This window comes from Notolepis coatsorum (assembly GCF_963971535.1).
Source record: "Notolepis coatsorum genome assembly, chromosome: 15".
NCBI lineage: Eukaryota > Metazoa > Chordata > Actinopteri > Aulopiformes > Paralepididae > Notolepis > Notolepis coatsorum.
This window is the reverse complement of record NC_140179.1, coordinates 23,540,879-23,554,089: the sequence shown is the minus strand read 5'-3', so window position 1 is coordinate 23,554,089 and position 13,211 is coordinate 23,540,879. Positions and strand designations below refer to the sequence as shown.

Genomic DNA, 13,211 nt, shown 5'->3' with positions numbered 1-13,211 from the left:
ATTATACTGGTTGATCTATCTACTGACTCACCTATATTATACTGGTTGATCTATCTACTGACTCACCTATATTATACTGGTTGATCTATCTACTGACTGACTGACTGACCTTCATTATACTGGTTGATCTATCTACTGACTCACCTATATTATACTGGTTGATCTATCTACTGACTCACCTATATTATACTGGTTGATCTATCTACTTACTGACCTATATTATACTGGTTGATCTATCTACTTACTGACCTATATTATACTGGTTGATCTATCTACTGTTTGCACAAGCTAGGAGGAATGCTATTATGCAATACTATTTGCCATGTAGAGAAATGTTCCTTTCAGATAATGTCGTTAATGTTAGACGACTAAACCAATGTGTGTTGTCCTGATCATTCGTATTCATTTGTGTTTCTCCCCCTGATCTGCAGACAAGAGAGAAGAGGAATTAATGAACGCCGAGTGAGGAGCTGAGGAGTGACGCTGACGTAGGAGAACAGAGGAAGACCAGGAGCAGGAGGAGAAGGAGAGGAGAGGAGAGGAGGAGCAGTGGAGTTTAGAAGGAGGAGGAAGAGGAAGAGAAGAGCATGGGGCCCTCCTGTGTGTGGCTCTTCCTGCTGTCTCTGTCCCACTGGACGCTCACCACACAGGCTGAAGGTACACACACACACACACACACACACACACACACACACACACACACACACACACACACACACACACACACACACACACACACACACACACACACGCACACACACGCACACACACACACACACACACACACACGCGCGCGCGCACACGCACACACACACACACACACACACACACACACAGGGGCAAAATCACCATCAATGGAAAATGAACCCGCCCATACCCATGCTGATTGGTCCTTGTGCAAAGACTAGAAAGCGGGGATCTTTGATTAAACACCTGCTATCAGAAGAATATACCGTTTTAGACTTTGACTTTTTTGTACTTAAGTGTGTTAAAAAGTAGAAAATTTTTTAACTTTTACTCAAGTGCGTTTTTAGCCAGATACTCTGACTTTTACTTGAGTACGATTTTGAGACGGTACCCATACATTCACTTCACTATAATTTCTGGGTACTTTTTACACCCCTGGTAACTAGGAGGGATATGAGGACTGTGTGTAACTAGGAGGGATATGAGGACTGTGTGTAACTAGGAGGGATATGAGGACTGTGTGTAACTAGGAGGGATATGAGGACTGTGTGTAACTAGGAGGGATATGAGGACTGTGTGTAACTAGGAGGGATATGAGGACTGTGTGTAACTAGGAGGGATATGAGGACTGTGTGTAACTAGGAGGGATATGAGGACTGTATGTAACTACTGTAGGAGGGATATGAGGACTGTGTGTATGTGTAACTAGGAGGGATATTAGGACGGTGTGTATGTGTAACTATGAGGGATATGAGGACTGTGTGTATGTGTAACTAGGAGGGATATGATGACTGTGTGTATGTGTAACTAGGAGGGATATGATGACTGTGTGTAACAAAGAGGGATATGAGGACTGTGTGTATGTGTTTTGATTTGATTTGATTTGATTTGATTTATTTTAGACAGTAAAAACATATACAGATCCTTACATCACATATTTGCTTTTGTCAAGGATAGAAACAAAAAAGGCGCAATGACTTATTTACATCGTTGTCCCTGGAAGTCAAGGAAGCTTGAAACAACACATTCAACTCATTACAGTTAATCATTCACAATTATTACATTTGTATAGCAATAATGGCACAACCTTAAATTAATAGAAACAATGCACATTTGTTGAAACATGTTCATTCTAGCCGTGAGTCCGTGTGTAACTAGGAGGGATATGAGGACTGTGTGTAACTAGGAGGGATATGAGGACTGTGTGTAACTAGGAGGGATATGAGGACTGTGTGTAACTAGGAGGGATATGAGGACTGTGTGTAACTAGGAGGGATATGAGGACTGTGTGTATGTGTAACTAGGAGGGATATGAGGACTGTGTGTAACTAGGAGGGATATGAGGACTGTGTGTATGTGTAACTATGAGGGATATGAGGACTGTGTGTAAGTGTAACTAGGAGGGATATGAGGACTGTGTGTATGTGTAACTAGGAGGGATATGAGGACTGTGTGTAAGTGTAACTAGGAGGGATATGTGAAAATACCTATTTCAATTGCCTAGTGTACATTCATTGACAATAACAAATACATCTTCTACTACCACCAGTCTGAATCAAACCCATAGTGGAGATACTGCTTATCTCTTACAGAATGACCTCCTAGACCCTAATCAGTCAGGCTTCAGAACTGGTCACTCCACAGAGACAGCCCTCATTGCGGTCACAGAGGCACTTCACTTAGCAAAAGCGAAAGGCCTCTCCTCTGTCCTGATTCTCCTAGATCTATCTGCAGCCTTCGACACAGTCAACCACCAGATCCTCCTCGCGGCCCTCGCAGGAATGGGAGTGGCTGGCTCTGCGCTGACATGGTTGTCATCATACCTCAATGACCGCTCCTACCAAGTGTCATGGAGAGGGACCCTGTCGGCCACCCGCCCCCTGCGGACGGGTGTCCCCCAGGGCTCGGTTTTAGGACCCCTTCTCTTCTCCCTCTACACTAAATCACTGGGTAACATTATCACGTCTCATGGCTTCTCCTACCACTGTTATGCCGACGATACTCAACTCTTCCTCTCCTTCCCTCCCTCAGATATCCACGTCTCTGAGCGGATCTCGGCCTGTCTGTCCGACATCTCCGCCTGGATGACGACCAACCACCTCAAACTGAACCTAAGCAAAACAGAATTGCTCCACCTGCCGGCCAAATCCTCCCCCCTGACCGACCTTTCCATCACAGTCGAGAATGCAGCTGTGACCGCGTCCCCGACCGCCAAGAACCTTGGTGTTGTCCTCGACGACCAGTTGAACTTCTCTGCTCACATCGCAGCGACAACCAGAACCTGCCGATTCCTCCTGAGCAACGTCAGAAGGATCCGCCCCTTCCTGACAAAATAATCCACCCAACTCCTCATCCAATCAACAGTCATCTCCCGCCTCGACTACTGCAACGCACTGCTCGCTGGCCTCCCGGCCACTGCCACTAAGCCTCTTCAACTCATTCAGAACGCAGCGGCCCGCCTGATCTCAAACCTACCGAAGTCGGCCCATGTCACCCCACTTCTTAGGGACCTGCACTGGCTCCCCATTGCTGCACGAATCCGCTTCAAGGCCCTCGACCTAGCATACCGTGCAGCAAAGGGAACTGCTCCCGCCTACCTCCGGTCAATGGTCTCTAACTACACACCCTCAAGACCCCTACGCTCTGCTTCTTCTGGCCGCCTCAGACCTACTCCTATCCAAGCTCCGGGAGGGTCATCAAAGAGAAGTCGCCTATTCTCAGTCCTTGCCCCACAATGGTGGAATGAACTACCCACCCCAGTTAGGACAGCCGAAACACGTCCAATCTTTCGCCGTCTACTAAAGACGCACTTCTTCAACCATTATCTGAATAAAAAAAAAAAAAAAAAAATTATCTAACCCTAACTAACCTTACTGTCATGCACTTGTCCTAATAAACTAACCTACACTGTAGCACTCAACACTTTGACGAACATTGTTACTCAGCTGATAGAGTTGTACCCTTCCTGATGGCTTGTCGTACAGAACTTGTAAGTCGCTTTGGATAAAAGCGTCAGCTAAATGACTAAATGTAAATGTAAATGTAAATACAACATACATACATTGTTATTATTACTTTGATTATTATTGTTATTATTATTATTATTATCTTATTATTATCTTAATATTATGAAAATTTTTTATGAACTTACTTCACTTGACTTTTGTTTTTGTGTCCCCCCCCCCCCCCCGATGATTTAATGAGTTGAGGCCCCGTATATCTGGGTCTCTTGTCTCTACTCAGCACCTTTATATACACTTTCTGTCATGGTCAATGTTTAGATTCTTTACTGTTTTGCTGAAATGGTGCAAAATAAAGAAATAAAAAATAATAATACATATTCAGCCACGTCCAGCTTGACAAGCACATAGTTACCCACAATCCCACAGGGCACCTGTCTGACACTGTTGACCACTAGGAGCTGTCCACTACAACCACAGTCTGACACCGTTGACCACTAGGAGCTGCCCAGTACAACCACAGTCTGACACTGTTGACCACTAGGAGCTGTCCAGTACAACCACAGTCTGACACTGTTGACCACTAGGAGCTGTCCAGTACAACCACAGTCTGACACCGTTGACCACTAGGAGCTGCCCAGTACAACCACAGTCTGACACTGTTGACCACTAGGAGCTGCCCAGTACACCCACAGTCTGACACTGTTGACCACTAGGAGCTGCCCAGTACAACCACAGTCTGACACTGTTCACCACTAAGAGCTGCCCAGTACAACCACAGTCTGACACTGTTGACCACTAGGAGCTGCCCAGTACAACCACAGTCTGACACTGTTGACCACTAGGAGCTGCCCAGTACAACCACAGTCTGACACTGTTGACCACTAGGAGCTGCCCAGTACAACCAGCCTGACACTGTCGACCACTAGGAGCTGTCCAGTACAACCACAGTCTGACACTGTCGACCACTAGGAGCTGCCCAGTACAACCAGCCTGACACTGTCGACCACTAGGAGCTGCCCAGTACAACCACAGTCTGACACTGTCGACCACTAGAGAGAGGACAGTGGGAGAGAGGAGAGGGGGAGAGAGGAGAGAGGACAGGGGGAGAGAGGACAGGGGGAGAGAGGAGAGGGGGAGAGAGGACAGGGGGAGAGAGGACGGGAGAGAGGACGGGGAGAGAGGAGAGGGGGAGAGAGGAGAGAGGACAGGGGGAGAGAGGACAGGGGGAGAGAGGAGAGGGGGAGAGAGGAGAGAGGACAGGGGGAGAGAGGACAGGGGGAGAGAGGACAGGGGGAGAGAGGAGAGGGGGAGAGAGGACAGGGGGAGAGAGGACGGGGAGAGAGGAGAGGGGGAGAGAGGACAGAGGAGAGAGGAGAGGGGGAGAGAGGACAGGGGGAGAGAGGATAGGGGGAGAGAGGACAGGGGGAGAGAGGAGAGGGGAGAGAGGACAGGGGGAGAGAGGATAGGGGGAGAGAGGACAGGGGGAGAGGGGAGAGGGGGAGAGAGGAGAGGGGGAGATGGGACAGGGGGAGAGAGGACAGGGGGAGAGAGGACAGGGGGAGAGAGGACTCGGGGAGAGAGGACAGGGGGAGAGAGGACTCGGGGAGAGAGGACAGAGGGAGAGAGGAGAGGGGGAGAGGGGACAGAGGGAGAGAGGACAGAGGGAGAGAGGACAGGGGGAGAGGGGACAGGGGGAGAGAGGACAGAGGGAGAGAGGACAGGGGGAGAGAGGACAGGGGGAGATAGGAGAGGGGGAGATAGGAGAGGGGGAGAAAGGACAGGGGGAGAGAGGACAGGGGGACAGGGGGAGAGAGGACTGTCTGCTGTGGCAGCGCAGCGCAGCCACTTCTCCTGGCCGAGGAGCGGAAACAGAACGTCACGCTAAGGGTTAAAAGAAGAAGAAGAAGAAGAAGAAGAAGAAGAAGAAGAAGAAGAAGAAGAAGAAGAAGAAGAAGAAGAAGAAGAAGAAGAAGAAGAAGAAGAAGAAGAAGAAGAAGAAGAAGAAGAAGAAGAAGAAGAAGAAGAAGAAGAAGAAGAAGAAGAAGCTGACATGTGGATGTGTTCAGTCGCTACGCGCGGAGGCAGCCTTAACCCTTTCACTGCCGCACTACCAAACGGTTAACCCTTTCACTGCGACAATCCACAGAAGGTTAACCCTTTCACTGCCACACGGCAGCAGGTTAACCCTTTCACTACCACACTTGTTACGTTGTCATTGACATTCTTTAAGCTCGATGTCGAGTCAATGCAACACAACAAAGTAGACGGCAGTCAAAGTAGTTTTATAATAAATATGTAATGAAATAATTACCGTGAATGAAATGAAGAATAAACTAAAGTAATGACAGACAAGAACACATACTACACAGACAGGATCAGCACCAGACAAAGGGGAAGACAGAATACTTATACATGAGGGGATGACGAGACAAGACACACCTGGGTTAATTGTACAGTAAGTGGGTACAGCTGGGGAAAGAACGATAGGGACTACAACACCAGGACAGAGAACTACAACTAGACATGACGAATCACATTAGGAGCGCCTGATCAGCGCACAAACATAGACCCACACATAACACCCCCCCCCCCCCCCCTCAAATGTATAGCCACAACCCCAAGTCGTAATGGGGAAGTGGACATAAACAGAGAAGCAACCAAACACAAAAAAATATACATATATAAATAAATCAGGGGACAATGATACTAATATCAACGCTAATAATAGCACTAACTGTACCAACAGCCCCTATATAGACGGCCATAACTCCCAACACATCCCGTGTGACCGCACAGCCCACCCTAATTACAGGGCACAGCATCAGCAGGGGAAAACAGTGGTCGAGAAACAATGAGCAGCCTCACTCCTCGTCACTCCCGACTCCTAGAAGACAGAACAATGTTTTTAACCAGCTGGACCAACAGAATATAACACCACAAAAGAAAAGTAGACACATTCTAGGTAGCGTGGCCCACAGGTTACTGCATCTGCATCCCCAAACGTCCTCTATCCCCCATACACTTAAATAATAAGGTATAATAATGAGGTATCAATCAGAATTCTTAAATGTTTTTGTGCACGCACATTCTGAATACCTTCTCTCAATACGCATTATGCATAACCTTGCCATTGAACCAAAAATACCAACAGGGTCCAGAGAGAAACTATGTCCAGTCGACCGGGGCCAGAGATGGTCTAGCCGGGTCTGACTGTGGCACCCAAACCAAACCACAAGGACAGTCCCAGCTGGCCCGGGTGTGAAAAACGGCCAAGACGATGGTCAAGGCCAACCAACCACTCAAAGCTCCCCAGTCTGCCCCGGATGGAACAATGACCTCATTCTCCAGCTCCCCCTCTTCTGAAAAACAAAGACTGTCATTATCACTGTCAACTCCAGGTGGAGCCACCACCAAGGCTGACACCGGCATATTGGGCATAGGTACACGTCCCATGTCATCAATGGGCAAAGCAGGGTCAGTACCATCAGGCACCGCATCACTGACCGATACACCTATGTCAAATAAATTCCCCCCAGCACTACCCGTCATGGCCGCCGTAAGTGCATCTGATGGAACAACTCCCGTATGCACATTCGCCAGAACGTCCGCCACAACAGGCCCCGCTGAAAACGCAAATGACATCTGATTTTATTAACATCTTACCCCCTGCCAGGTCGTTACCGAGGATCAATGACACTCCCTCGATCGGAAAACGGCTATCCACCCCGATTACGAGCGGCCCCGACACCAGATCCGACTCTAAATGAATATTGTGTAGCGGCATTCTCATAACATGTCTACCAAAAGCTCTGACCCTTATCCCAGCATGTGCCTTTGATCTGTTATCAAAGGGTAACACATTCCTACGGATAACTGATTGAGACGCAGCAGTGTCTCGTAAGATAGTTACAGGAACTTTCCTACCACCTTTGCTAAATGATACCAACCCTCTGCTAATAAAAGGTAAATAGGTTGCCATGCCTTTACCCATAGCAGTGGGCGTCGCAACCAACGATATTTGTGGCATTTGCGTGGTAGGACTGTTAACCCTGTGAAGGAGAGCATAACAATTGTCCTTTATGTGCCCTTTCTTCCCACAGTGAAAACACACGCGAGTGTCCCCCCCCATTCCTCGCTCACTAACTCCACCTGCGTCCGCCTGTTTTAACTGCTTGCTACTGCCAGAGGCTACCGGTTGGCCACCGGAGCTCCACCCAGGTCTGTCCTCCCCACTAGGGCAGTCAGGCTTGACAAACAGCACCCTGTGTGTTAAAACAAACTCATCCGCAAGGCCCGCAGCCACCGAGCACTCAGCAACCTTCCGTTCATTGATGTACATCGCCACATTCTCGGGCAAACAATATGACTTAAATTTCTCCAAAAGAATGAGCTCCCGCATTTTTGCCAGGGTGTCCACTCTCTCCGACGCGCACCACCGATCAAACAACTATTCCTTTTCATATGCAAACTCCACATAGGTCTGCAAGCTGTTCTTCCTCAGAGCACGGAACCGCTGCCTGTATGCCTCTGGTACCAGCTCATATGCCCTGAGAATTGCAGCCTTGACCATAGCGTAGTCCTGGGTATTTTGGCATAGCGACGCATAAACATGTTATGCTTTGCCGGTAAGTGCACTCTGGAGCAGCAACGTCCAGTGGTAAACCGGCCACCTCAGTGTCGTGGCTACATTCTCGAACATGGAAAAATATTTATCCACATCCTTTTCTAGAAACGGTGGTACTAGACGCAGGTACTTAGTGACATCGAACCTTGGTTCCTCAGGATGTGCCGCCCGCGCCTCTACCCCAAGCCTCCTAAGTTCAAGCTTGTGCATGCGAGTGCGTTCCGCTTCGGCTTGGTCACGGTCGACACGCTCCAACTCATGCGCGCGATTCCGTTCCGCCTCCGCATGTTTTAACTGTTCGAACTTATACTCTAGTTCTAATTTCCGCAGCACTAGTGAGCTAACAGAGACTAGGTCTAACTCCTCCTCGCCAACAGAGCACTGCAGCACCTCCTGGGCGGTCAGAGCCTCCACCAATACTACCCGCTTGTCACACTCCCAGGTCAGGTCAGACCTGTCACTATACATAAAAAATATAGAAGAGCACTGGTATGACCGCCTAACGCCTCCACACCTAAAAGTATTCGCCAATTAACAACTGTCGTGTGTCAAAAGAAAACCTAAGCCCATCCCCAAACGTTCTCATCCCTCACTATAATGCCCCCTATGTAACTAAAAGCTAGACACACGCCAGCCTAGGAGGAGCCTGACAGGATTTTTCTAAAATCCCGACCGCATATGGTGTGTCCCCAGGCGACGGAAGGCACCATAAAAAATGGTCCAACTGCCCTAGCTGGTTGAGAACGCTCCCTGTTGGAGAATCATTTGCCAAGGGGGTCTAAAATATGGGCCACACACACGACACTGCCAACCATACTTCACAGTGTGGGTCAAGCCCAGCGGCCACCACCAAATTGTTTGCTCAAACCAGTTTGGCACGAGCCCCCGTGTTACGTTGTCATTGACATTCTTTAAGCTCGATGTCGAGTCAATGCAACACAACAAAGGAGACGGCAGTCAAAGTAGTTTTATAATAAATATTTAATGAAATAATTACCGTGAATGAAATGAAGAATAAACTAAAGTAACGACAGACAAGAACACATACTACACAGACAGGATCAGCACCAGACAAAGGGGAAGACAGAATACTTATACATGAGGGGATGACGAGACAAGACACACCTGGGTTAATTGTAAGTGGGTACAGCTGGGGAAAGAACGATAGGGACTACAACACCAGGACAGAGAACTACAACTAGACATGACGAATCACATTAGGAGCGCCTGATCAGGGCACAAACATAGACCCACACATATCAGTAGTGTGATAGTAAAGGGTTAACCTTCTGTAATGTGGCAGTGAAAGGGTTAACGTTTCAAATACGGGCCCTCATCTTATATTAACGCCTTTCAAGCGTTTTCCTCCACGCATCAGTTATCCACGTCGGCACAGTGCCGCGCATTTGCTTCATCAATCCAGGGTGCGTTCGCTTTGACAATCCGGGGCCCTGCTAGAGAGTGGGGCTATATACTAGCTAAGGCCACATAATGGCTACACGGTGTAGGGGCGACAGTTGTGGCTCAGGAGGTAGAGCGGTCGTCTGGTAATCGGAAGGTTCCCGGTTCGATTCCCGCTCCTCCTGGAGCAATTTCGTCCTGGTTTTTGTAAATAAAATGTTTGTGTCCTCTGTTGTGGTCAACGATATTTAATAAACTATTTAGTCTCGTTAGCGTCACATGGTCTTCAATAATGTGACGTCACGTCTCGTTGTCGTCATGAAAAAAACCTTCGTTGACGAACATCTTTCGTCATCATTTTAGTTGACAAAATTAACACTGCCTTCCTCTCTGTCTATCCAATAAAGCAATAAAAATGCCAAAAAAATTATATTAAAAAAAATAATAAAAGCAACCATTTACCATTTGACCATTTCGACAATCCTGGGCCCCCGCTAGCGAGTGGTGCCTGTTTCAGTTGAAACGGGTGAAATGTAGCTAAGGCCGCCTCTGGATGCTACACGCACCTGGTGGACATCATGTCTCCACACCTGCACAGACCTCCCTGTCACTTCAGTCCATCCCTCCTCTCTGGGCCGGTCAGCGGCGTTTTAACATCTGCTGGACTCATGTACAGCAGCATGTATGTCTGGCTGCCCGTCAAGTCTATCCCCTGCCTAGATACAGAACCTTGGGTGTTATTGGATTTCACCGAAAGGTCAATCAGCCAATCACATGTGAGATGCTGTTCAGGAGAGGAATGTGATTGGCGGAGAAGGATATAAGTGAGATCGTCGGGCAGAATTAGCTATGTGCAGAAATAGACAGAGGCCAAGCTTTGCACCTTGCAGCTCATTTGCAACCGGAAGATGTTCACGGCAAGTTAATTATTGTTATGAATGTCCACAGCTGTTGTCTGAGCCCTACTGCAGTTACTCTGTGTTTTGTTGCTGAATAAACTAACACTAGCGATGTCCCGTTTTTACGAATGGAAGCGGATGCGGATCACTAGCCCTTAAGCTAGGCTAGTGGTCCGTATCGGCTTATATTCATTTGTGCTAAGCTAGGCTAGCTTGCTGCCGGATAGCTTTCTACTGAACACACACAGAGAGAGAAATTGGTGTCTATCTTCTCGTCTGACTCTGGAGAAGTCGGTGAGCGCACTTATCATCATAACGTTCCTCTAATTGAACCATCGCTCCTTTCTTGACTGACTACGCCTCAACCAAACCTGAAAAAGGCGGGTCAACAAGTAATGCGGGTGCCAAGCCAATCGGAACGTTAGTCATTTCCTTTCACCTTTTGCTCATTTGTATGGCAACTACTGAAAACATCGACGCCTCCTCACCTTGACGGAGTCGGTACCATAATATCCCCACCAAGCTACATTACACGCATGGACGCACAATCCTACCCCCAAAGCACCGGTGGATGTTGGCACGTTGGCCTCTCCGACATGTCCTTCGTGGAGAAAATGTCTCCCAATTTGCACCACTAGAACAGGCTGTTTGGAGCGTATGCAAGGTTGGCTGGCTTGTCCACGAAGCCTGACGTGAGAGATGGGAAATCTCTGGACTCGCATTATACCATCCCCTCTGACCTGTGGAAGTCACCTGTTTTGCCCATTACACGGGCGCCTAGGTAACCGCATAGCGAGATCGCCCGCGCCCCCGTTTCCGAAGCGCTATCCCCTGCCATATTTAGTTTCCTCGCCCGCGCGGTCGGGAGATGTATGAGGGGGTTGGCGGGGGGGGGGCGTAATGTTAGGTTGCACAGAGCCCGGGGACATATGTCACCCCCGCTGGATTCTGGGCCCGCGGCCAAAGGGGCGACGGAGGGATAATAGAGGAGAGGAAAGCGAGGGAATGAAATAGAGGAGAGGAAGATACGCTGAGTTATCACTTACAGGACAATCAGCGGCGCCCATCTTTTATTCACCGGCCTAATCAATGCTGTCACCGCCGTGGTTTATTGCTTTTATGTAATGCTGTCGTATTGGCCTGGAGGATGCGCCTCGTGCCAGAGCTCAGAATAGAGTAGAATAGAATAGAAGTACTTAATTGATCCCGAGGGAAATTCAGCACCACAGATCGCTCATGGTAAACATTTAGGTAGTAGGTATAGTCAAAAATCACAAATCACAAATAAGAATAAAAATACAGTCAAGGATATACATTCTAAAATATACAGCCCAAAATATACAGTAATATACGGGGCTAGATGTTTTATGTGTGTGTGTGTTTGTATTTGTGCGTGCATGTGTGTGTGCGTGTGATTGATTGATTGATTGATTGATTGAAATACAATTATTGAAATGATTAATTAACAGATTGCAGAATGGGTACAATACAGTACGGCTCAATACACACAATTGTTAAGGGGTTGCAGTCAGACCAGAGAAAGACTTTCGTCTTGTTTACATCAGGGTCCCCCATTTTCAATTCATAATGTGTGTGTGTCTGTGTGTGCGTGCGCGTGTGTGCGTGCGTGTGTGTCACATGTGTGTGTGTGTGTGTCCGTACGGGCCGTACTGAGAGTAACGTGCGTCGACGTGCACCGGAAAACGCACTCGCTCCTTCCCAACCGTTTGTTTGTTGGACTGAGCGAGGCGGCTGACCCTGCTGTTAGGTGTGTTTACCTTATTATTCTAAGCGTTCCTCGTCGCTCGCGCTAAAGTTTTATTGCACGGAATATTGATAGTCTCTCTACGCCTCACTTGTGTCCCATTGAAGATTCATAAGCGTCTGCAATGCATCCCCTTAACAATTGTGTGTATTGAGGCGTACTGTATTAATTGTACCCATTCTGCAATCTGTTAAATAAAGTTTTCATTCATTCATTCATTCATTCATTCATTCATTCATTCATTCATTCATTCATTCATTCATTCATTCATTCATTCATTCATTCATTCATTCATTCATTCATTCATTCATTCTCTCGTCGTAGCGGACTCAAGCAAGCGGAGGCTGAGTGACAGTCAGGGCTGCCCATGAGATGCTTCTTGGTCTCAGTAGAGTGGGGCAACAGTGCCATCTGGTGGTGACAGCGGGGAGCTGGCCATGAGATGCTTGGTCTCAGTAGAGTGGGACAACATTGCCATCTGCTGGTGAACTTGGAGAAAAACACTCTTTTGGACGGATTACTCTCAGTGTGGTATTTTTTGCTGAGTACACTAGTACTGTCCTCCTTTTCAGCAACGCCCTGCTTCACCACCGATGCAGTCACGGCTTCCTCCTTCCTTCTTTTATAATAAACACTGTTAGGACTATCTGCCTCTTAATAATAAACACTGTTAGGACTATCTGACTCTTAAATAATAAACACTGTTAGGACTATCTGACTCTTAATAATAAACACTGTTAGGACTATCTGCCTCTTAATGATAAACACTGTTAGGACTATCTGACTCTTAATAATAAACACTGTTAGGACTATCTGACTCTTAATAATAAACACTGTTAGGACTGACTTAATAATAAACACTGTTAGGACTA

General features: G+C 47.6%; 1 protein-coding gene across 1 annotated transcript in view; it reads left to right on the top strand.

Annotated features, from left to right (window-relative positions):
* Positions 1 to 587: 587 nt before the first annotated feature.
* Positions 588 to 13,211, top strand: part of col7a1l (collagen type VII alpha 1-like) — a gene marked incomplete at its 5' end in the record, with an annotated part of 253,304 nt that continues 240,680 nt past the window's right edge. The window contains one exon of the mRNA XM_084330929.1: positions 588 to 657. Within this exon, the coding sequence (XP_084187055.1) occupies positions 588 to 657 (70 nt within the window). The remainder of the gene's footprint in view (positions 658 to 13,211) is intronic.